The sequence below is a fragment of the Hyperolius riggenbachi genome, chromosome 3 (assembly GCF_040937935.1).
Source record: "Hyperolius riggenbachi isolate aHypRig1 chromosome 3, aHypRig1.pri, whole genome shotgun sequence".
Lineage (NCBI taxonomy): Eukaryota > Metazoa > Chordata > Amphibia > Anura > Hyperoliidae > Hyperolius > Hyperolius riggenbachi.
The window spans coordinates 517,913,517-517,939,748 of record NC_090648.1 but is presented as its reverse complement, the minus strand read 5'-3'; the positions used below and the strand labels follow the sequence as shown (position 1 = coordinate 517,939,748).

General features: G+C 47.6%; 1 protein-coding gene across 1 annotated transcript in view; it reads right to left on the bottom strand.

The window, feature by feature from the left end:
- Window positions 1-26,232, bottom strand: part of PDGFRB (platelet derived growth factor receptor beta) — a 302,725-nt gene that overhangs the window by 83,651 nt on the left and 192,842 nt on the right. The window contains exons 3-5 of the mRNA XM_068278422.1: window positions 7,039-7,096; window positions 4,134-4,442; window positions 2,654-2,923 (exon numbers count right to left, since the gene is read on the bottom strand). Of these exons, the coding sequence (XP_068134523.1) occupies window positions 2,654-2,923; window positions 4,134-4,442; window positions 7,039-7,060 (601 nt within the window). The 5' untranslated portion in view covers window positions 7,061-7,096. The remainder of the gene's footprint in view (window positions 1-2,653; window positions 2,924-4,133; window positions 4,443-7,038; window positions 7,097-26,232) is intronic.

Below are 26,232 nucleotides of genomic sequence, written 5' to 3'. Positions count from 1 at the left end.
AAAAAAAATATGTATGTAGGTGTAATTTCTCTATTTGGGCACAAGATGTCCTCGCACATTCTTTTCCTGAGTGTACTAATTGTACACAAACAGGAAATAATGTGTGGACTTGTTACTTTCGTTTTTTGTCAATGAACGCTGCATCTCATTGATGATGGCGATCATTGACCCTGGGTTCCTATTCATTATCTCCCCTGTAATGAACGGCGGTGAGAACGAGCGCGGGAGCGAGCGGGAGTGTGTGGCGGCAAGGGACAAGTATCTACATCCTTGGCATGTGTGGTGGGCTGAGGGCCCTCCTTGTGCCCACCGCTTCCTTCGTTCTCCTCTGTCCCGCTCCGGCTTTGTGTACCGACCCTCCGAAGCTACTTCCTGGTCGGGAGGGTCGGTGAAGACTGCGCAGTTGCTGCAACACACATCCTTGATCGTGCGTCCGCAGCCCAGGAGCACTCTGTGCATGTGTACTATGACACAACTACGAAGTGCGCATGCGCAGAGCATTCCCAGCCGCGGGCATGCGATCAATGATGTGTAGTCTTCACCAACCCTCCCGACCTTTAAAAGATACCAGGGCCACATGAAGTAAGAGAAACGGGGGTAGCAGGCATGCACTGGCAGCTGTCCTGATGCCCTGTTCTTCTCTCTGCTCCTCTGATCCTACCTACATGCCCCCCGGCAGCCTCTTCCAGGAATTGGTATGCAGGCACTGACCCAGCTGTGTGCGTCCTACAGCAGGCGCCAGTGACTGGGAGCGCACTGAGCATGACATCACGATTGACGCTCCTGGCCTTTTCTTTAAAGGTTATAATGCTGTTGCTTATCTTTTAAAGCAGAGAGGAAGTTCTCAGTTCAGGTCTGCATTAAAGAGAACCCGAGGTGTGTTTAAAGAATGTTATCTGCATACAGAGGCTGGATCTGCCTATACAGCACAGCCTCTGTTGCTATCCCAAACCCCCCTAAGGTCCCCTTGCACTCTGCAATCCCTCATAAATCACAGCTGTGCTGTGAGGCTGTGTTTACATCTGTAGTGTCAGTCTCAGCTGCTCCCCCACCTCCTCCATAGCTCCAGTCCCTGCCCCCGTCCCTTCCCTCCAATCAGCAGAGAGGGAAGGGATGCAGGCGGGGACTGGAGTTCTGCAGGAGGCGGGGAGAGCAGCAGACTGACACTATAGAGATAAACACAGCCAGCTCTGACAAGCTGTTTGTCAGCAGCGTGGCTGTGATTTATGAGGGATTGCAGAGTGCAGGGGGACCTTAGGGGGGTTTGGGATACCAACAGAGGCTGGGCTGTATAGGCAGATCCAGCCTCTGTATGCAGATAATATTCTTCAAACCCACCTCGGGTTCTCTTTAAGGATCAGAGCCATCCTTTCTCTTTATAAACAAAGATTACTGTTATTTTTTCACAGTGATCACTAGGTCAGGAGCCAATGACTGACACAAGAAGCTCTGCTGTTAGTGTGATAGCAGGATGAGCCTGCTTTGGCTGCAGCATTGTGGTATCGGAATGCAGAAGTTTAAATCTACGCCCTAGCAGGCTTAAAGAGAACCCGAGGTGGGTTTGAAGAATATTATCTGCATACAGAGGCTGGATCTGCCTATACAGCCTAGCCTCTGTTGGTATCCCAAACCCCCCTAAGGTCCCCCTGCACTCTGCAATCCCTCATAAATCACAGCCACGCTGCTGACAAACAGCTTGTCAGAGCTGGCTGTGTTTATCTCTATAGTGTCAGTCTGCTGCTCTCCCCGCCTCCTGCAGAACTCCAGTCCCCGCCTGCATCCCTTCCCTCTCTGCTGATTGGAGGGAAGGGACAGGGGCAGGGACTGGAGCTATGGAGGAGGTGGGGGAGCAGCTGAGACTGACACTACAGATGTAAACACAGCCTCACAGCACAGCTGTGATTTATGAGGGATTGCAGAGTGCAAGGGGACCTTAGGGGGGTTTGGGATAGCAACAGAGGCTGTGCTGTATAGGCAGATCCAGCCTCTGTATGCAGATAACATTCTTTAAACACACCTCGGGTTCTCTTTAAGCGGATGTAAACATGGCATAGATTTAAACAAGGCTGGTCCAGAACCGGTTGAAGTAAAGATGGAGGGAAAAGATTACTTTTACTTACCTGGGTCAGGGGCTTTTCCAGGCCGCCATAGTCTTTGAGGTTCCTCAGTGTCCTCTCGCTCCGTTGTTCCCCAGTAGGTCCAATTAAAGTTTGTGAACTGGCAGAAACGCACACTACAGCGCATGTGCAGTTACAACTCCTTACAAACCGCACATGCGCTCAACTCTCATGGCTACAGGAGGACAATCAAGGAAGCAGGCCAGTCACAGCGCAACAACAGAGGGGACCCGAGAGACACAAAGGGACCTCAAAGGTCTCCAAGCACTTTAGAGCTGCAGTCACTTAGGGTACTCTTCATGTCTTGCCCGTAGACTCTTTACTGTTTTATATACTGGCTTGACCCGGGATACAGTCCCTGATCAAAGGCTCATTTCCTACAGCAAAGGCAGCAGCCTTACCACTACGCTATCCAATGCCTCCCTAAACATTCTTTACAGTTTTCATTGGTCAATCAAGTTGTGAAAACCTGATGCAACAATTCTGTGGGGTTTTCATTTTCTCATTAAATTAATAAATGTAGTGAGTTTTTTTACCTTGTATATTGTAAATGTAAAACACGTCAGAATCGCCTTCCATGTCACTAAAGGAAGCTCTGCAGTAGTAGTTTCGGTCGTCGAAATACCCCGTGAACCCTCTCATGGGGTCGAATGTGCCTGGGATCTCGATGTCTCCTTCTCCCATCTCATGAAGGGTCACCAAGGCATCAGGGTTGGTGACTCGGCAGGGAATGGTGGATATGCTGTTTACTCGGACAAACAAATACTGCTCCGCTCCCTTGACTGGGAGGAACCACACTGAGGGATCTACAGGAAACAGGAAGGAGAGACATAAACAACAGGAAACAGGAAGGAGAGACATAAGTAACAGGAAACAGGAAGGAGAGACATAAGTAACAGGAAACAGGAAGGAGAGACATAAAGTAACAAGAAACAGGAAGCAGAGACATAAAGTAACAGGAAACAGGCAGGAGAGACATAAGAGACAGGAAACAGGCAGGAGAGACATAAGTGACAGGAAACAGGAAGGAGAGACATAAGTAACAGGAAACAGGAAGGAGAGACATAAGTAACAGGAAAAAGGCAGGAGAGACATAAGTAACAGGAAACAGGAAGGAGAGACATAAGTACCAGGAAACAGGAAAGAGAGACATAAGTAACAGGAAACAGGCAGGAGAGACCTAAAGTAACAGGAAACAGGCAGGAGAGACATAAGTGACAGGAAACAGGCAGGAGAGACATAAGTGACAGGAAACAGGCAGGAGAGACGTAAGTAACAGGAAACAGGCAGGAGAGACGTAAGTAACAGGAAACAGGAAGGAGAGACGTAAGTAACTGGAAACAGGCAGGAGAGACAAAAGTAACAGGAAACAGGCAGGAGAGACATAAGTAACAGGAAACAGGCAGGAGAGACGTAAGTAACAGGAAACAGGAAGGAAAGACGTAAGTAACAGGAAACAGGAAGGAGAGATGTAAGTAACAGGAAACAGGAAGGAGAGACATAAGTAACAGGGAACAGGAAGGAGAAACATATGTAACAGGAAAGGTCTTTCTAGAACTTCATCAGACAGACATCTTTTACTTCATATACTGTATGCCCATGTCTGGCAGGAGAAACACCTGCTGCCTGTAGTGATATTCAGATTCTGATTATCCATCTCCTATAATTCTCCATCACTGCCACTGGAAACACCTCCTGCCTTCCTTCCTCCCTCTCTACCTCCCACTGCCTCTCTCTCCATCACTGCCACTGGAAACACCTCCTGCCTTCCTTCCTCCCTCTCTACCTCCCACTGCCTCTCTCTCCATCACTGCCACTGGAAACAGTGACACCTCCTGCCTTCCTTCCTCCCTCTCTACCTCCCACTGCCTCTCTCTCCATCACTGCCACTGGAAACACCTCTCTACCTGCCTTCAGCTGTATTCAGCTTTATCAACAATAAAATAATCCATGGGATGAACTAAGGCTTTAAACAAGTAGGTGAATGATATATAAAGGTTGTGTAAATGTTCTTGCCTGGTACAAAGATGTAGACAGACTCCACATTTGGCTCTTCTTCTGCTTGGCTGAGGGACTGGTTGTAGAGACACGAGTACAGTCCAGTGTTCAGGCCAGTGACGTTATCGAGGGTCAGGGTTCTTGTGTATTGTCCACTGCTGTACTCCTCGCTGGAGGGAACAAACTGCTCATGCTCATCATGTTTCCAGGCTATTTTATCATCGGCTGAACATCTTATCGTAAAAGTGCTGCCCAGACTCAGGACTATTTCAGGATCACTTGGGCTGATTTCCAGACAGGAGGACCTCCAGGTTAATAACAACAAACCTAAAGAAAACAAAGTAGACATCATTTGTACTGTGAGACTTTTTCGAGGCTTTGCTGAGGGATAGGCAGTAGAGGCACCTTCCTCAATGGCATTGGGCTCTTTCTGGCACACTGGTGGTATAGTGTGCCATAGACTATCGCTAGAATATGATGGCTCTAGCTCAGTGATGAAAATGTTCTTAGGAAGGCACATCTTGTCATTTCCACCTTGGGTACTGAAACAACTGATTCCAGGTCTGATCTACTGTCTACAATACCACCTTCCACTTCATGTTCCTCAAATTCCTTATATTTAACTCTTCCCTCCCCGATTCCTCTTTTGGAAGAAAATCCCTCTCTTTAGCGCGCCTGACTGGTGCTGTGATGAAGGCAAGTCCAAAACGGTGTACTCCTACTGAATGAAGCTCGGCTGGGGTGGTCGATAAAAGCTGCCTTGGGCAAGAGTTTAGTGTATGTAGAGGAGCCCCCGCCATCACCTGAAGAACCGGCATGTCCGATCTTTAGTGGCATCAGATACCCAAGCATTGCTACCCTCTAGGCTAGAGATGTCCCTGTACAGAACTCTGCCCTGAATTATCTGCCGCCTCGGGAATCGAATCCCAATCCCAGCAAGTCTCCTAAAGGTGGCCATACACTGGTCGATTTGCCATCAGATTGACCAACAGATAGATCCCTCTCTGATCGAATCTGATCAGAGAGGGATCGTATGGCTGCCTTTACTGCAAACAGATTGTGAATCGATTTCAGCCTGAAACCGATCACAATCTTTGGAGCTGCCTCCGCCCCCCGTATACATTGCCTGATCCGGCCGGCGCGAGTCCCCCAGTCTCCGCTGTCTTCTTCTCCGCTCCGGGCTCCAGGGCTACAGCTTCACTGAACTTTCTGCCAGGGGAAGTTTAAACAGTAGAGGGTGCTCTACTGTTTAAACTTCCTGCCGGGACAGGAAGTTCAGTGAAACCTGCCGGAGCCCAGCGGAGAAGGAGAAGCGGTGACAGCAGGGACACTCGCCGGTGGAGCAGGTCATGTATTCTCACTAGTGTCGGTCATCGGGCATTTGAACGCCGCTATCAACGCACTCCCGACCCGCCGGCGATTGAGCGAAATCTTCCACACGGACGGATCGATGGGAACGATCGATTTCGAACGGAAATCGATCGTTCTGTCTGCGTTTGCGCAATGATTTCACAGCAGATTCGATCACAGTGATTGAATCTGCTGTATATCGGCGGGAAAATCGTTAGGTGTATGGGCCCCCTAAGTGTGAAGATTGCTAGAGATGTGATAAAGATGTTGCTGGAAGTATTTTAAAGGCCTGACTGGAAGTGTGATGAAGGTGTGACTAGAGGTGTGATAAAAGTATGGCTGGAGGTGTGATGAGGGTGTGGCTGAAGGTTTGATGAAGGCGTGGCTGGAGTTGTGATGAAGGCATGACTCGTGGTGTGATAAAGGTGTGGCTGGAGGTGTAATGAAGGTGTGGCTGGAGGTGTGGTGAAGGTATGGCTGGAGGTGTGATGAGGGTGTGGCTGGATGCGTGATGAGGGTGTGGCAGAAGGTTTGATGAAGGCATGGCTGGAGTTGTGATAAGGTGTGGCTGGAGGTGTGATGAGGGTGTGGCTGGAGGTGTGATGAAGGTGTGACTAGAGGTGTGATAAAGGTGTGGCTGGAGGTGTGGTGAAGGTGGGGTTCTAGGTGTGGTGAAGGTGTGGCTGGAGGTGTGGTTAAGGTGGGGCTCTAGGTGTGGTGAAGGTGTGGCTGGAGGTGTGGTGAAGGTGTGGCTGGAGGTGTGATGAAGGTAAGGCTGGAGGTGTGATGAGGGTGTGGCTGGAGGTGTGATAAAGGTGTGGCTGGAGGTGTGATGAAGGCGTGGCTAGAGGTGTGATGAAGGCGTGGCTAGAGGTGTGATGAAGGTATGGCTGGTGGTGTGATGTGGGTGTGGCTGCAGGTGTGAAGAAGGTGGGGCTGTAGGTGTGGTGAAGGTGTGGCTGGAGGTGTGATGAGGGTGTGGCTGGAGGTGTGATGAGGGCGTGGCTGGAGGTGTGATGGAAGTGTCTGGAAGTGTGATGGAGGTGTGTCTGGAGGTGTGATAAAGGTGTGGCTGGAGGTGTGATGAGGGTGTGGCTGGAGGTGCGATGGAGGTGTGATGGAGGTGTGTCTGGAGGTGTGATAAAGGTGTGGCTGGAGGTGTGATGAAGGTGTGTCTGGAGGTGTGATAAAGGCGTGGCTGGAGGTGTGATGAGGGTGTGTCTGGAGTTGTGATAAAGGTGTGGCTGGAGGTGTGAAGAAGGTGAGGCTCTAGGTGTGGTGAAGGTGTGGCTGTAGGTGTGATGAGGGTGTGGCTGGAGGTGTGAAGAAGGTGGGGCTGTAGGTGTGGTGAAGGTGTGGCTGTAGGTGTGATGAGGGTGTGGGTGGAGGTGTGAAGAAGGTGGGGCTGTAGGTGTGGTGAAGGTGTGGCTGTAGGTGTGATGAGGGTGTGGCTGGAGGTGTGAAGAAGGTGGGGCTGTAGGTGTGGTGAAGGTGTGGCTGTAGGTGTGATGAGGGTGTGGCTGGAGGTGTGATGAGACATGCCCTTATCTTTTTCATTGAATATCAATGTTACCTGTAATTATGTGTAGATTCATCTTCCAAGTATTTCTTGTGGATCTCAGCTGAATATCCTGTGAAGATATAAAGCAGATTAGTATTGGATGTTATGCACAAGGAGGGAAGGTCATATATTCCTGCCTGATCTTGATGAGGTTTATTAGCAGATTACGCTTTATGGAAACAGATGGCGGCTCGGCAGAAGCAATTTGCATTTGTTGTGCTTTGAAGGTGGAGCTGAACTCTTGCACAGGACAGAAGGAAAACAGAGAAATGCACCCTGTATGTGTTTAGAGAGTTAGCCTGTCTAATTCTCCTTCATCTGTGACTAATCACCACTGTAATCTGATCTCTAAGGTGATCAGGAATGTCTGCAGCCTCGGCAGATCAGCTAATTTGTAAGCACAGGATGTTAACCTATGTCTGCTTCCATGAAAGCAGTAAGTAGACACACTGCAGATATATTGCAGGATTTGTATCAGCTGTAACAAGGACATGCTTTTCTATAAAGGTGATTATGCTGTTGCTTATCTTTTAGAGCAGAGAGGAAGTTCTGAGTTCAGGTCCACTTAAACTTGTGTAGAGACGTCTGCAGCCATTGTAAGCCAAGTGCCGCCTGGTCTAAGCGAGAACTTTCCTTATTTCTCCTTGTGGCAGTACAAAGCGTCTCTGCGTCCCAAGATAGGACCTCTCATGTAATAATTGTGCTGAGACAGAAGCAACCTGTACTAAATACAGATGATACAAAATCCGTTCCATCCATCTGCATGTGTGTGGAGGTGCTCTGACCACATACCTCCCTCTCTGCTCAGATAACGATTGGAGAGAGATCTGTCTGATGCCCACATCGACCAATGCATGGCCACCTTAACCCAATGATCTGACAAAGGGAAGGAGACGCCTGAAATCCTATAGCAGTTTTTGATATTATAAAGAGCAGCCCACACTAGACTTGCTAATCTCTGGAGGTGAAACCTGCAGTTACACCATTCTCCACTAGGTGTCAGTATATGGCAGCATAAGGCAAATCTCTTGCAGTGGAAGAAAGGCGTTTGTACAAAGATAACCTGTTCAGGACTGGCCATAGTTAAAACTAAGCAGCATTTGTGGCTGCCTAAAGAAAACCTGTACCTAAAAAAAGTTCCCCTGGGGGGTACTCACCTCGGGTGGGGGAAGCCTCCGGATCCTATCGAGGCTTCCCCCATCCTCCTGTGTCCCACGGCGGTCTCACTGTGCCACTCCGTACAGCGGGGATGTAAATATTTACCTTCCCGCCTCCAGCGCAGTATCGGCTCTCCGCTCGGAGACAGGCGGAAATAGCCGATTGCTGTCGGCCCGCTCTACCTGCACCTGCACAGTGGAGCGGACCCGATGGAGATCGGCTATTTCCGCCTATCTCGGTGCGGAGAGCTGCAACAGCGCCCCCCACTGGAGCCAGGGAAGGTAAATAAATCATCCTTATCAGCGCTTGTCAGGCTTGTGGAGGGAGGATTCTGGGACACTTCTGGGGGGGGGGGGGGAGCCAGAGCTGGACTGCCTGCAGCTACAGGGATAGGGGAAGCCTCATTGCGATCCGGAGGCTTCCCCTCCCGAGGTGAGCACCCCCCAGGGGAGGTTGTTTTTATTACAGAGTCTCTTTAAGCCTGTTGCAGGGTAGTTGTACCGCCACCCGCTCCTGTGCATGAGACGCGACAGCACCCTAGCCTGCTATAAGAGACAATCACACAAGTGCTTTCCTCCAGGACCCAAACTGTATGAGCTTGTCTCAGCTCAGTACATAGTGATGCGTACAGGGAAAGTTATGTGATCATAAATGCCAGACCAGACTAAGCAGGTGGCTTTCAGCATTTTACAATTGAAAAAGTACCTTAAAGTTTGTGAGAAAGTATTATCAAAATTATTCTGAGCATTTTCTTGCTGCTGCTGGTTTAAAATGGATTTAATGACAAGGTGTGAAAATATAACCTAAAACTCAGGAGAGAAAAGAGAATTGCGTGTGGGCCAATTATCTTATCCGCTTATTTTCACAACAGATCCACTTTATTTATATTTATTTATTTATTTATTTCCTGGGAATGGGCTCTAAAGGATGTCCCCAATAAATGGTAATTATTGATAACGTTTGGTTGACCGTAAAGCTGCATCAGTTAATTTTCGGAGGCCAGGAACGCCTGTCGGCTCTCCGCACACAGAGTGAGTGACTGATGAGGATTAGAATTATCTGTATGAATGGAGACTTGGAGCTTACAACAGCCAATCAAAATTCACCTATTGACTTACAAGGGGAATATTGAAACTGCTGCCATTCTTACACTGTTAATGGCAGAAGCCTCAAACCTGCTACAGTCGGTCATTGGGTGACTGGGGGTAAAATTCAGAAAAAGGGGCGGAACCACAAAGAGCCAAACAGATTTGGTTAATTTCAATGGGAAAAATTGAAATATTGAAGCCAAGGACCACAAAACTTTCATTGAGTCTATGTGTCAAGGTTAGAAACAGTGGGCGGAGCCAACACCAGCCAAATACATACCTGGGCCACGCCCGGACATCAGCTAGTAAATGACACATTCCTGCCATTTATTCCTGATCTGACCATGGGTTGTGCCAAGATCACCTCTCTTTATGGGAGGCTTGGAAGCTATGGCGGAACCCCGCCCCCCCCCCCATTTTTTTTTTCAATAAGATAATTAATTGTATGTGCAGTACTATGGTACATAGAACTTTAATAATATAGAACAGAGTCTCCTAATTATACTTTAAATTTAAACTCTGAATTTTAAGACCGGATTTTAAACAGCAGCCATGACAGTCCAATGTATAGTCTGCTTCATTTAGCTGCAAAACAAACAGAAGTCATGACCCATCAGGTCACATTATTATTATTATTAAAGCGCTCCATGTCACTTCATGTACACTTTAAGCCCTCCAGTGTCGCTTCTTAAATCAGACTCTTTTCATTCAATTCATTCACTCCAACCCTGATGGTTTAGTTAAGAAACCTGCTCCTATACGTTATACATTTCCTCCGTGGCTCCTATACGTTATACATTTCCTCCGTGGCTCCTATACATTATACAATTCCTCCGTGCCTCCTATATGTTATACGTGTCCCCCGTGGCTCCTATATGTTATACGCTTCCCTTGTGGCTCCTATATGTTATATATTTCTCCCGTGGCTCCTATATGTTATATGTTTCCTCCGTGGCTCCTATATGTTATACGTTTCCCCTGCGGCTCCTATATGTTATATGTTTCCTCCGTGGCTCCTATATGTTATACGTTTCCCCTGCGGCTCCTATATGTTATACGTTTCCCCCGTGGCTCCTATATGTTATACGCTTCCCCCGTGGCTCCTATATGTTATACGTCTCCCCCGTGGCTCCTATATGTTATACGTTTCCCCCGTGGCTCCTATATGTTATACGTTTCCCCCGTGGCTCCTATATGTTATACGTTTCCCCTGCGGCTCCTATATGTTATACGTTTCCCCCGTGGCTCCTATATGTTATACGTTTCCCCCGTGGCTCCTATATGTTATACGTTTCCCCCGTGGCTCCTATATGTTATACGTGTCCCCTGCGGCTCCTATATGTTATATGTTTCCCCATGGCTCCTATATGTTATATGTTTCCCCGTGGCTCCTATGTTATATGTTTCCCCCGTGGCTCCTATATGTTATACGTTTCCCCCGTGGCTCCTATATGTTATATATTTCTCCCGTGGCTCCTATATGTTATATGTTTCCTCCGTGGCTCCTATATGTTATACGTTTCCCCTGCGGCTCCTATATGTTATACGTTTCCTCCGTGGCTCCTATATGTTATACGTTTCCCCCATGGCTCCTATATGTTATATGTTTCTCCCGTGGCTCCTATATGTTATACGTTTCCTCCGTGGCTCCTATATGTTAAATGTTTACCCGTGGCTCCTATATGTTATACGCTTCCCTTGTGGCTCCTATATGTTATATATTTCCCCTGTGGCTCCTATATGTTATACGTTTCCCCGTGGCTCCTATATGTTATACGTTTCCCCCGTGGCTCCTATATGTTATATGTTTCCCCTGTGGCTCCTATATGTTATACGTTTCCCCTGTGGCTCCTATATGTTATACGTTTCCCCAGCGGCTCCTATATGTTATACGTTTCCCCAGCGGCTCCTATATGTTATACGTTTCCCCCGTGGCTCCTATATGTTATACGTTTCCCCCGTGGCTCCTATATGTTATATGTGTCCTCCGTGGCTCCTATATGTTATATGTTTCCCCCGTGGCTCCTATATGTTATACGTTTCCCCGTGGCTCCTATATGTTATACGTTTCCTCCGTGGCTCCTATATGTTATACGTTTCCTCCGTGGCTCCTATATGTTATACGTTTCCCCATGGCTCCTATATGCTATACGTTTCCCTCGTGGCTCCTATATGTTATACGTTTCCTCCGTGGCTTCTATATGTTATACGTTTCCCCATGGCTCCTATATGTTATATGTTTCCCCCGTGGCTCCTATATGTTATACGTTTCCCCATGGCTCCTATATGTTATATGTGTCCCCTGTGGCTCCTATATGTTATACGTGTCCCCCGTGGCTCCTATATGTTATACGTGTCCCCCGTGGCTCCTATATGTTATACGTGTCCCCCGCGGCTCCTATATGTTATACGTTTCCCCCGTGGCTCCTATATGTTATATGTTTCCTCCGTGGCTCCTATATGTTATACGTTTCCTCCGTGGCTCCTATATGTTATACGTTTCCCCGTGGCTCCTATATGTTATACGTTCCCCCCGTGGCTCCAATACGTTATATTCTTCCCCCATGGCTCCTATAAGTTATACGTTTCCCCCGTGGCTCCTATATGTTATATGTTTCCCCTGTGGCTCCTATATGGTATACGTTTCCCCCATGACTCCTATATATTGTACGTTTCCCCCATGGCTCCTATATGTTATATGTTTCCCCCATGACTCCTATATGTTATACGTTTCCCCCATGGCTCCTATATGTTATATGTTTCTCCCGTGGCTCCTATATGTTATACGTTTCCTCCGTGGCTCCTATATGTTAAATGTTTACCCGTGGCTCCTATATGTTATACGCTTCCCTTGTGGCTCCTATATGTTATATATTTCCCCTGTGGCTCCTATATGTTATACGTTTCCCTGTGGCTCCTATATGTTATACGTTTCCCCCGTGGCTCCTATATGTTATATGTTTCCCCTGTGGCTCCTATATGTTATACGTTTCCCCTGTGGCTCCTATATGTTATACGTTTCCCCAGCGGCTCCTATATGTTATACGTTTCCCCAGCGGCTCCTATATGTTATACGTTTCCCCCGTGGCTCCTATATGTTATACGTTTCCCCCGTGGCTCCTATATGTTATATGTGTCCTCCGTGGCTCCTATATGTTATATGTTTCCCCCGTGGCTCCTATATGTTATACGTTTCCCCGTGGCTCCTATATGTTATACGTTTCCTCCGTGGCTCCTATATGTTATACGTTTCCTCCGTGGCTCCTATATGTTATACGTTTCCCCATGGCTCCTATATGCTATACGTTTCCCTCGTGGCTCCTATATGTTATACGTTTCCTCCGTGGCTTCTATATGTTATACGTTTCCCCATGGCTCCTATATGTTATATGTTTCCCCCGTGGCTCCTATATGTTATACGTTTCCCCATGGCTCCTATATGTTATATGTGTCCCCTGTGGCTCCTATATGTTATACGTGTCCCCCGTGGCTCCTATATGTTATACGTGTCCCCCGTGGCTCCTATATGTTATACGTGTCCCCCGCGGCTCCTATATGTTATACGTTTCCCCCGTGGCTCCTATATGTTATATGTTTCCTCCGTGGCTCCTATATGTTATACGTTTCCTCCGTGGCTCCTATATGTTATACGTTTCCCCGTGGCTCCTATATGTTATACGTTCCCCCCGTGGCTCCAATACGTTATATTCTTCCCCCATGGCTCCTATAAGTTATACGTTTCCCCCGTGGCTCCTATATGTTATATGTTTCCCCTGTGGCTCCTATATGGTATACGTTTCCCCCATGACTCCTATATATTGTACGTTTCCCCCATGGCTCCTATATGTTATATGTTTCCCCCATGACTCCTATATGTTATACGTTTCCCCCATGGCTCCTATATGTTATATGTTTCTCCCGTGGCTCCTATATGTTATACGTTTCCTCCGTGGCTCCTATATGTTAAATGTTTACCCGTGGCTCCTATATGTTATACGCTTCCCTTGTGGCTCCTATATGTTATATATTTCCCCTGTGGCTCCTATATGTTATACGTTTCCCTGTGGCTCCTATATGTTATACGTTTCCCCCGTGGCTCCTATATGTTATATGTTTCCCCTGTGGCTCCTATATGTTATACGTTTCCCCTGTGGCTCCTATATGTTATACGTTTCCCCAGCGGCTCCTATATGTTATACGTTTCCCCCGTGGCTCCTATATGTTATACGTTTCCCCCGTGGCTCCTATATGTTATATGTGTCCTCCGTGGCTCCTATATGTTATATGTTTCCCCCGTGGCTCCTATATGTTATATGTTTCCCCTGCGGCTCCTATATGTTATACGTTTCCCCCGTGGATCCAATATGTTATACGTTTCCTCCGTGGCTCCTATATGTTGTATGTTTACCCGTGGCTCCTATATGTTATACGCTTCCCTCGTGGCTCCTATATGTTATACGCTTCCCTCGTGGCTCCTATATGTTATACGTTTCCCCTGTGGCTCCTATAGGTTATATTCTTTCCCCGTGGATTTAATATGTTATACGTTTCGCCCGTGGCTCCTATATATTGAATGTTTCCCCTGTTGCTCCTATATGTTATATGTTTCTCCCGTGGCTCCTACAACATATATGTTTCCCCCGTGGCTCCTATATGTTATATGTTTCCCCTGTGGCTCCTATATGTTATATGTTTCTCCTGTGGCTCCTATATGTTATATGTTTCCCCTGCGGCTCCTATATGTTTCCTCCGTGGCTCCTATATGTTATACGTTTCCTCCGTGGCTCCTATATGTTATACACTTCCCTCGTGGCTCCTATATTTTATACTTTCCCCCCGTGGCTCCTATATGTTATACTTTTCCCCCGTGGCTCCTATATGTTATACGTTTCCCCCGTGGCTCCTATGTGTTATACGTTTCCCCCGCGGCTCCTATATGTTATACGTTTCCCCCGTGGCTCCTATATGTTATACGTTTCCCCCGTGGCTCCTATATGTTATATGTTTCCCCCGTGGCTCCTATATGTTATACGTTTCCTCCGTGGCTCCTATATGTTATATGTTTCCCCTGCGGCTCCTATATGTTATACGTTTCCTGCCGTGGCTCCTATATGTTATATGTTTCCCCCATGGCTCCTATGTGTTATATGTTTCCCCCGCGGCTCCTATATGTTATACGTGTCCCCCGTGGCTCCTATATGTTATACGTTTCCCCCGTGGCTCCTATATGTTATATGTTTCCCCTGTGGCTCCTATATGTTATACGTTTCCCCTGTGGCTCCTATATGTTATACGTTTCCCCCGCGGCTCCTATATGTTATATGTTTCCCCTGTGGCTCCAATATGTTTCCCCTGCGGCTCCTATATGTTATATGTTTACCCCGTGGCTCCTATATGTTATATGTTTCCCTTCGTGGCTCCTATATGTTATATGTTTCCCCCACGGCCCCTATATGTTATATGTTTACCCCGTGGCTCCTATATGTTATATGTTTCCCTCGTGGCTCCTATATGTTATATGTTTCCCCCGTGGCTCTTATATGTTATATGTTTCCCCCGTGGCTCCTATATGTTACACGTTTCCCCCGTGGCTCCTATATGTTATATGTTTCCCCTGCGGCTCCTATATGTTATATGTTTACCCCGTGGCTCCTATATGTTATATGTTTCCCTTCGTGGCTCCTATATGTTATATGTTTCCCCCGCGGCCCCTATATGTTATATGTTTACCCCGTGGCTCCTATATGTTATATGTTTACCCCGTGGCTCCTATATGTTATATGTTTACCCCGTGGCTCCTATATGTTATATGTTTCCCTCGTGGCTCCTATATGTTCTACGTTTCGCCCGTGGCTCCTATATGTTATATGTTTACCCTGTGGCTCCAATAGGTTTCCCCTACGGCTCCTATATGTTATATGTTTACCCCGTGGCTCCTATATGTTATATGTTTCCCTCGTGGCTCCTATATGTTATATGTTTCCCCCGTGGCTCCTATATGTTATATGTTTACCCCGTGGCTCCTATATGTTATATGTTTCCCTCGTGGCTCCTATATGTTATACATGTCCCCCGTGGCTCCTATATGTTATATGTTCACCCCGTGGCTCCTATATGTTATACGTTTCCCCGTGGCTCCTATATGTTATATGTTTCCCCTGTGGCTCCTATATGCTATATGTTTCCCCCGTGGCTCCTATATGTTATATGTTTACCCCGTGGCTCCTATATGTTATATGTTTCCCTCGTGGCTCCTATATGTTATATGTTTACCCCGTGGCTCCTATATGTTATATGTTTCCCTCGTGGCTCCTATATGTTATATGTTTACCCCGTGGCTCCTATATGTTATACGTTTCCCCCGTGGCTCCTATATGTTATATGTTTCCCCCGTGGCTCCTATATGTTATACGTTTCCCCCGTGGCTCCTATATGTTATACGTTTCCCCCGTGGCTCCTATATGTTATACGTTTCCCCCATGGCTCCTATATGTTATACGTTTCCCCTGTGGCTCCTATATGTTATATGCTTCCCCCGTGGCTCCTATATGTTATATGTTTCCCCTGCGGCTCCTATATGTTATACAATTCCCCCGTGGCTCCTATATGTTATACATTTCCCTTGTGGCTCCTATATGTTATACGTTTCCCCCGTGGCTCCTATATGTTATACGTTTCCCCCGTGGCTCCTATATGTTATATGTTTCCCCCGTGGCTCCTATATGTTATATGTTTCCCCCGCGGCTCCTATATGTTATACGTTTCCCCCGTGGCTCTCATATGTTATATGTTTCCCCCGCGGCTCCTATATGTTATACCTTTCCCCCGTGGCTCCTATATGTTATACGTTTCCCCCGTGGCTCCTATATGTTATACGTTTCCCCCGCGGCTCCTATATGTTATATGTTTTCCCCGTGGCTCCTATATGTTATACGTGTCCCCCGTGGCTCCTATATGTTATACGTTTCCCCCGTGGCTCCTATATGTTATACGTTTCCCCCGCGGCTCCTATATGTTATATGTTTTCCCCGTGGCTCCTATATGTTATACGTGTCCCCCGTGGCTCCTATATGTTATACGTTTCCCCCGTGGCTCCTATATGTTATACGTTTCTCCCGTGGCTCCTATATGTTATACGTTTCCCCCGTGGCTCCTATATGTTTCCCCCGTGGCTCCTATATGTTATACGTTTCCCTTGTGGCTCCTATATGTTATACGTTTCCCCCGTGGCTCCAATATATTATATATTTCCCCCATGGCTCCTATATGTTATACGTTTCCCCCGTGGCTCCTATATGTTATATGTTTCCCCCGTGGCTCCTATATGTTATATGTTTCCCTCGTGGCTCCTATACATTATATGTTTCCTGCCATGGTTCCTATATGTTATACGTTTCCCCCGCGGCTCCTATACATTATACGTGTCCCCCGTGGCTCCTATATGTTATACGTGTCCCCCGTGGCTCCTATATGTTATACGTTTCCCCCGTGGCTCCTATATGCTATATGTGTCCCCCGTGGCTCCTATATGTTTCCTCCGTGGCTCCTATATGTTATATGTTTCCCCCGCGGCTCCTATACATTATACGTGTCCCCCGTGGCTCCTATATGTTATACGTGTCCCCCGTGGCTCCTATATGTTATACGTTTCCCCCGCGGCTCCTATACGTTATACGTTTCCTGCCGTGGCTCCTATATGTTATACGTTTCCCCCGTGGCTCCTATATGCTATATGTGTCCCCCGTGGCTCCTATATGTTTCCTCCGTGGCTCCTATATGTTATATGTTTCCCCCGCGGCTCCTATACATTATACGTTTCCTGCCGTGGCTCCTATATGTTATACGTTTCCCCCGTGGCTCCTATATGTTATACGTTTCCCCCGCGGCTCCTATACGTTATACGTTTCCTGCCGTGGCTCCTATATGTTATACGTTTCCTGCCAAGGCTCCTATATGTTATATGTTTCCCTCGTGGCTCCTATACATCATACGTTTCCTGTGGTGGTTCCTATTTGTTACACGTTTCCTCCCGCACCTTCTCATGTCTGTTGGACTTATAAGGTTCGGTTTCTTCAGCGTGACTTTTTACTATAGATCTCAGCAGATTGAGTCAGTGCGTATTTCTTCCTCATAAGACCTTGTGCGACGCACATTCCTGTTGTGAGTGTTTCATGTCGCACAATGGCCTGTTTCAATGTCTTTCCCACTCAGTCCCCTCCACACAGATCTTTGCTTTTTTTCTACATAATAATCCCTTTGCTGGATGCACAAATATTTGAGGAGCAGGAGTGGAGGGAGATGGGAGTCACAGACTAAACAAGCTGTTAGAGAAAGGGGATGACAAAAGGCCTCCAGTAACTAAACACAACAATACTGTACAGAAGCAGGATATAAAGAATGAGGGGGAAAGCTAAACTATTTACTGTATTTGTTTTCTCAGCAGCACTGCTAGCGAAGTTTCTGCAAATACTGCATCGTCCGCTCTACACATGAGAGGACGGCAACTCCACCATCATAAAGCATCCCAAAAATCCAATGCCAAAAACCCCACCAATACCAACATGCAGGCAAATGTGTACAAGTGATCGGCTCAGTCTGCTCAGAAAATTATCTGTTCTGTCCAGACAGTCTTCTGAATCGAAAAGAAAAAACCCAAATGAATTAATAATTTTTTTTACATTACCGCTAAGTATTTTTAGGGTTTGGCCCAGAATTGATCAATGCTTCAGGATTGTTGTCCGGACCAGGATTGGTCACTGGCCCAGAGCTGGTCACTGGTCCAGGATTGGTCACTTGCCCAGGATTGGTCACTGGTCCAGGATTGGTCACTGGTCCAGGATTGGTCACTGGTCAAGGATATGGCACTGGTAGCGCTCCTTCCATGCATTTGGCTATAACTTTATTACTACTTATCACAGTGAAATGATCTATATCTTGTTTTTTTCACCACCAATTAGGCTTTCTTTGGGTGGTACATTTTGCTAAGAATTTTTTTATTATAAATGCGTGTTAATGGGAAAAATAAGAAAAAAAATAAATAAAAAATTCTTTATTTCTCAGTGTTCTGCCATTATAGTTTTAAAATAGCACATACTACTGTAATTAAAACCCACACATTTTATTTCCCCATTTGTCCCAGTTATTGCAACATTTGAAATATTTCCCTAGTATAATGTACGGTGCTAACATTTTATTTGGAAATAAAGGTGCATTTTTTTCAGTTTTGCGTCCATCACTAATCGCAAGCCCATCCAGTAGTTTCAAAATGAACAGTAATATCAGGGCTGTGGAGTCAAAGTTGGAGTCGGAGTCGAAGAGTTGGAGTCAGAGAAATTTTGGGTACCTGGAGTCGGAGTTGGAGTCAGTGGATCCATAAACTCAGGACCCCCCCCCCCCCCACACTTTTTTTTATTAAGTGATGTAAAGATGGGAGCAGCGGGAGATACTTTGAAGAAGAGTGGAGTGAGGGGGGCAGCTAGATGGAGGTAATGTATGATCCTCTGCTGTGCATTGCGTTTGCCACAGATAGGACCGAGCCCCCTTAGCCCCGCCCTCTACTGCTATTTCCACTCCCCTGCTTAGATTGAGCAAAACTCAGTGCTCAACCTCGTTTTTGTGTAGCAGATTTCATATATTGTTACAGTAAAGCTGATACTGAACAGCTTCTGTAACACAAACGCCTGGAAAGCCGCTGTGATCTGGCGTTTCTCAGAGTGGTTTTCCACTTTCCTATACTTTAACATTGAGGCAGAAATGCCTCAGAAATCTACAAACATGCTGCAGCCCCCGAGTTTGCGTTTGTGGAAAAACGAGCCGCTCTGGTGTGCACCAGCCCATTCACTTTCATTAGCCAAGCGGTTTTCCCCCTGCAAGAGTTTTACAAAATGCTCCAGAACCGCTGTGGTGTGCAGCAGCCCATAGAGAGGACTGTGTTCTGCCTGATGGACTACACCTTTCCCGATACAGATCTATCCATTAATCTGAACTGTGTCACAAATGTGTGAGGACCTCGGCCCTCGTAGGACCGGCCTGACATCCCTGCTCCAGATCATTTCGACCTTTGGAAACCACATGCCACGTAGAGGCTCCACCTCTCCCCTCCATAGCAGCAGAACGTGTTGATAGGCTGTAGCCTAATGATGAGTTTGGTCTACAACTCTCACCGTAGAGAGCGAGGCCAGATTGTGCATGTGTATCTGTACCCTTAATATGGATTTCAGGCCCTCTTCAGTCAGTGTCTTGGCACAGGACTGCAGCTTCTCATGCTTGCTTATGTGTTTATAGTGCTTTAGGAAATGATCTGAGAGGGCTGAGTTTTCTTTATGTAGACAATAACTCAACCGAGACAAGCCTGATAACAGATTCTGCCAAGTGGGGTCAATATTTAGTCTACATTCCTCTCTAACGACTATTCCCGGCCTCCCGCTTATTCCTACTTATTTGTCAACACTCGTGCCTCTCAAATAGGCCACTGCCCCACCACAGCACCATATGGTCCTTCTACTGCTATCTAAACAGTTATTCTGGCTGGATCTGTCCATGATTGCAACATCCCATCCTCCAAGTCTCCCGACTCTCCGGATGTGGAAATGTATTCATAGGAGAGATGAAGCAGTGTCACACAAATCAGACCAAAATACACCAGAGATATGAGTCTTAAAGGGCCTCTAAATCCCTTATCTCTCATGTTTAATAATCTAGGATAAATGAAAACCTCACTTAATCCAGGGAATGGGAGCTGTGCGAGCAACTGAAAGTCACTATACTCAAAGAGCACCTGTAGTGGACTCAACAAGGAGGTAATGCTGGGATAATCGCTTCAGATGGATGAGACACTGATGTGTATATCTCGCAGTGCGTTACCGCGCGGTGCCTGTAAGGAGGTAATGCTGGGATAATTGGTCAGATGGATGAGACGCTGATGTGTATATCTGGCAGTGCGTTACCGCGCGGTACATGTAAGGAGGTAATGCTGGGATAATTGGTCAGATGGATGAGAGGCTGATGTGTATATCTGGCAGTGCGTTACCGCGCGGTGCCTGTAAGGAGGTAATGCTGGGATAATTGGTCAGATGGATGAGACACTGATGTGTGTATCTGGCAGTGCGTTACCGCGCGGTACATGTAAGGAGGTAATGCTGGGATAATTGGTCAGATGGATGAGACACTGATGTGTATATCTGGCAGTGCGTTACCGCGCGGTGCCTGTAAGGAGGTAATGCTGGGATAATTGGTCAGATGGATGAGACACTGATGTGTATATCTGGCAGTGCGTTACCGCGCGGTGCATGTAAGGAGGTAATGCTGGGATAATTGGTCAGATGGATGAGACACTGATGTGTATATCTGGCAGTGCGTTACCGCGCGGTGCCTGTAAGGGGGTAATGCTGGGATAATTGGTCAGATGGATGAGACACTGATGTGTGTATCTGGCAGTGCGTTACCGCGCGGTGCCTGTAAGGAGGTAATGCTGGCATAATTGGTCAGATGGATGAGATGCTGATGTGTATATCTGGCAGTGCGTTACCGCGCGGTGCCTGTAAGGAGGTAATGCTGGGATAATTGGTCAGATGGATGAGACACTGATGTGTATATCTGGCAGTGCGTTACCGTGCGGTGCCTGTAAGGAGGTAATGCTGGGATAATTGGTCAGATGGATGAGACACTGATGTGTATATCTGGCAGTGCGTTACCGTGCGGTGCCTGTAAGGGGGTAATGCTGGGATAATTGGTCAGATGGATGAGACACTGATGTGTGTATCTGGCAGTGCGTTACCGTGCGGTGCCTGTAAGGGGGTAATGCTGGGATAATTGGTCAGATGGATGAGACACTGATGTGTGTATCTGGCAGTGCGTTACCGCGCGGTGCCTGTAAGGGGGTAATGCTGGGATAATTGGTCAGATGGATGAGAGGCTGATGTGTGTATCTGGCAGTGCGTTACCGCGCGGTGCCTGTAAGGAGATAATGCTGTGATAATTGGTCAGATGAATGAGACACTGATGTGTATATCTGGCAGTGCGTTACCGCGCGGTGCCTGTAAGGAGGTAATGCTGGGATAATTGGTCAGATGGATGAGACACTGATGTGTGTATCTGGCAGTGCGTTACCGCGCGGTGCCTGTAAGGAGGTAATGCTGGCATAATTGGTCAGATGGATGAGATGCTGATGTGTATATCTGGCAGTGCGTTACCGTGCGGTGCATGTAAGGAGGTAATGCTGGGATAATTGGTCAGATGGATGAGACACTGATGTGTATATCTGGCAGTGCGTTACCGCGCGGTGCCTGTAAGGGGGGAATGCTGGGATAATTGGTCAGATGGATGAGACACTGATGTGTATATCTGGCAGTGCGTTACCGCGCGGTGCATGTAAGGAGGTAATGCTGGGATAATTGGTCAGATGGATGAGAGGCTGATGTGTATATCTGGCAGTGCGTTACCGCGCGGTGCTTGTAAGGGGGTAATGCTGGGATAATTGGTCAGATGGAGGAGAGGCTGATGTGTATATCTGGCAGTGCGTTACCGCGCGGTGCCTGTAAGGAGGTAATGCTGGGATAATTGGTCAGATGGATGAGACACTGATGTGTGTATCTGGCAGTGCGTTACCGCGCGGTGCCTGTAAGGAGGTAATGCTGGCATAATTGGTCAGATGGATGAGATGCTGATGTGTATATCTGGCAGTGCGTTACCGTGCGGTGCATGTAAGGAGGTAATGCTGGGATAATTGGTCAGATGGATGAGACACTGATGTGTATATCTGGCAGTGCGTTACCGCGCGGTGCCTGTAAGGAGGGAATGCTGGGATAATTGGTCAGATGGATGAGACACTGATGTGTATATCTGGCAGTGCGTTACCGTGCGGTGCCTGTAAGGGGGTAATGCTGGGATAATTGGTCAGATGGATGAGATGCTGATGTGTATATCTGGCAGTGCGTTACCGTGCGGTGCCTGTAAGGAGGTAATGCTGGGATAATTGGTCAGATGGATGAGATGCTGATGTGTATATCTGGCAGTGCGTTACCGCGCGGTGCCTGTAAGGGGGTAATGCTGGGATAATTGGTCAGATGGATGAGACACTGATGTGTATATCTGGCAGTGCGTTACCGCGCGGTGCCTGTAAGGAGGTAATGCTGGGATAATTGGTCAGATGGATGAGACACTGATGTGTATATCTGGCAGTGCGTTACCGCGCGGTGCCTGTAAGGGGGGAATGCTGGGATAATTGGTCAGATGGATGAGACACTGATGTGTATATCTGGCAGTGCGTTACCGCGCGGTGCATGTAAGGAGGTAATGCTGGGATAATTGGTCAGATGGATGAGAGGCTGATGTGTATATCTGGCAGTGCGTTACCGCGCGGTGCTTGTAAGGGGGTAATGCTGGGATAATTGGTCAGATGGAGGAGAGGCTGATGTGTATATCTGGCAGGGCGTTACCGCGCGGTGCCTGTAAGGAGGTAATGCTGGGATAATTGGTCAGATGGATGAGACACTGATGTGTATATCTGGCAGTGCGTTACCGTGCGGTGCCTGTAAGGAGGTAATGCTGGGATAATTGGTCAGATGGATGAGACACTGATGTGTATATCTGGCAGTGCGTTACCGCGCGGTGCATGTAAGGGGGTAATGCTGGGATAATTGGTCAGATGGATGAGACACTGATGTGTATATCTGGCAGTGCGTTACCGCGCGGTGCATGTAAGGGGGTAATGCTGGTATTATTGGTCAGATGGATGAGACACTGATGTGTATATCTGGCAGTGCGTTACCGTGCGGTGCATGTAAGGGGGTAATGCTGGGATAATTGGTCAGATGGAGGAGAGGCTGATGTGTATATCTGGCAGTGCGTTACCGCGCGGTGCATGTAAGGGGGTAGTGCTGGGATAATTGGTCAGATGGAGGAGAGGCTGACGTGTATATCTGGCAGTGCGTTAACGCGTGGTGCCTGTAAGGGGGTAATGCTGGGATAATTGGTCAGATGGATGAGACACTGATGTGTATATCTAGCAGTGCGTTACCGCGCGGTGCATGTAACAGGGTAATGCTGGGATAATTGGTCAGATGGATGAGACACTGATGTGTGTATCTAGCAGTGCGTTACCGCGCGGTGCCTGTAAGGAGGTAATGCTGGGATAATTGGTCAGATGGATGAGACACTGATGTGTATATCTGGCAGTGCGTTACCGCGCGGTGCCTGTAAGGAGGTAATGCTGGGATAATTGGTCAGATGGATGAGACACTGATGTGTATATCTGGCAGTGCGTTACCGCGCGGTGCCTGTAAGGAGATAATGCTGTGATAATTGGTCAGATGAATGAGACACTGATGTGTATATCTGGCAGTGCGTTACCGCGCGGTGCCTGTAAGGAGGTAATGCTGGGATAATTGGTCAGATGGATGAGACACTGATGTGTATATCTGGCAGTGCGTTACCGCGCGGTGCCTGTAAGAAGGTAATGCTGGGATAATTGGTCAGATGGAGGAGACACTGATGTGTATATCTGGCAGTGCGTTACCGCGCGGTGCATGTAAGGAGGTAATGCTGGGATAATTGGTCAGATGGATGAGACACTGATGTGTGTATCTGGCAGGGCGTTACCGCGCGGTGCCTATAAGGAGGTAATGCTGGGATAATTGGTCAGATGGATGAGACACTGATGTGTATATCTGGCAGTGCATTACCGCGCGGTGCCTGTACGGAGGTAATGCTGGGATAATTGGTCAGATGGATGAGATGCTGATGTGTATATCTGGCAGTGCGTTACCGCGCGGTGCCTGTAAGGAGGTAATGCTGGGATAATTGGTCAGATGGATGAGACACTGATGTGTATATCTGGCAGTGCGTTACCGCGCGGTGCATGTAAGGAGGTAATGCTGGGATAATTGGTCAGATGGATGAGACACTGATGTGTATATCTGGCAGTGCGTTACCGCGCGGTGCATGTAAGGAGGTAATGCTGGGATAATTGGTCAGATGGATGAGACACTGATGTGTATATCTGGCAGTGCGTTACCGTGCGGTGCATGTAAGGGGGTAATGCTGGGATAATTGGTCAGATGGATGAGACACTGATGTGTATATCTGGCAGTGCGTTACCGCGCGGTGCCTGTAAGGAGGTAATGCTGGGATAATTGGTCAGATGGATGAGACACTGATGTGTATATCTGGCAGTGCGTTACCGTGCGGTGCATGTAAGGGGGTAATGCTGGGATAATTGGTCAGATGGATGAGACACTGATGTGTATATCTGGCAGTGCGTTACCGCGCGGTGCATGTAAGGAGGTAATGCTGGGATAATTGGTCAGATGGATGAGACACTGATGTGTATATCTGGCAGTGCGTTACCGCGCGGTGCATGTAAGGAGGTAGTGCTGGGATAATTGGTCAGATGGATGAGACACTGATGTGTATATCTGGCAGTGCGTTACCGCGCGGTGCCTGTAAGGAGGTAATGCTGGGATAATTGGTCAGATGGATGAGACACTGATGTGTATATCTGGCAGTGCGTTACCGCGCGGTGCCTGTAAGGAGGTAATGCTGGGATAATTGGTCAGATGGATGAGACACTGATGTGTATATCTGGCAGTGCGTTACCGCGCGGTGCCTGTAAGGAGGTAATGCTGGGATAATTGGTCAGATGGATGAGACACTGATGTGTATATCTGGCAGTGCGTTACCGCGCGGTGCCTGTAAGGAGGTAATGCTGGGATTATTGGTCAGATGGATGAGACACTGATGTGTATATCTGGCAGTGCGTTTCCGCGCGGTGCCTGTAAGGGGGTAATGTTGGGATATTTGGTCAGATGGATGAGACACTGATGTGTATATCTGGCAGTGCGTTACCGCGCGGTGCATGTAAGGAGGTAATGCTGGGATAATTGGTCAGATGGATGAGACACTGATGTGTATATCTGGCAGTGCGTTACCGCGCGGTGCATGTAAGGAGGTAATGCTGGGATAATTGGTCAGATGGATGAGACACTGATGTGTATATCTGGCAGTGCGTTACCGCGCGGTGCATGTAAGGAGGTAATGCTGGGATAATTGGTCAGATGGATGAGACACTGATGTGTATATCTGGCAGTGCGTTACCGCGCGGTGCCTGTAAGGAGGTAATGTTGGGATAATTGGTCAGATGGATGAGACACTGATGTGTATATCTGGCAGTGCGTTACCGCGCGGTGCCTGTAAGGGGGTAATGTTGGGATAATTGGTCAGATGGATGAGACACTGATGTGTATATCTGGCAGTGCGTTACCGCGCGGTGCCTGTAAGGAGGTAATGCTGGGATAACTGGTCAGATGGATGAGACACTGATGTGTATATCTGGCAGTGCGTTACCGCGCGGTGCCTGTAAGGAGGTAATGCTGGGATAATTGGTCAGATGGAGGAGACACTGATGTGTATATCTGGCAGTGCGTTACCGCGCGGTGCCTGTAAGGGGGTAATGCTGGGATAATTGGTCAGATGGATGCGACACTGATGTGTATATCTGGCAGTGCGTTACCGCGCGGTGCCTGTAAGGGGGGAATGCTGGGATAATTGGTCAGATGGATTAGACACTGATGTGTATATCTGGCAGTGCGTTACCGTGCGGTGCATGTAAGGAGGCAATTTCTCTCTGCAATCAAACAAATCTTGCTTATGTTCAACTTTACCTGCATTGCTTTTAACTTTATGGTACGCATACATAATTGTGACCATTTCCTGGTGCCAGGCCTTATGCTGCAATGTGTACCTAATTAATTAGTCATAATTTGCATGTCTGTAGACTGATCCAGCCTCCCACAGCCCATGCCTTGCCATTCCCACCTGATCCTCATTCCAGCACTCATCTCCATCCCCTCTGCTGTCTATTTATTCTAGTCTCTAAGTCAGATAGGACTTTAGTCAGATGTGCATTAATTTTAAGTGCATGATTTGAAGTGCACAGCAAAAGACCCAAATTAGACCAAAATTG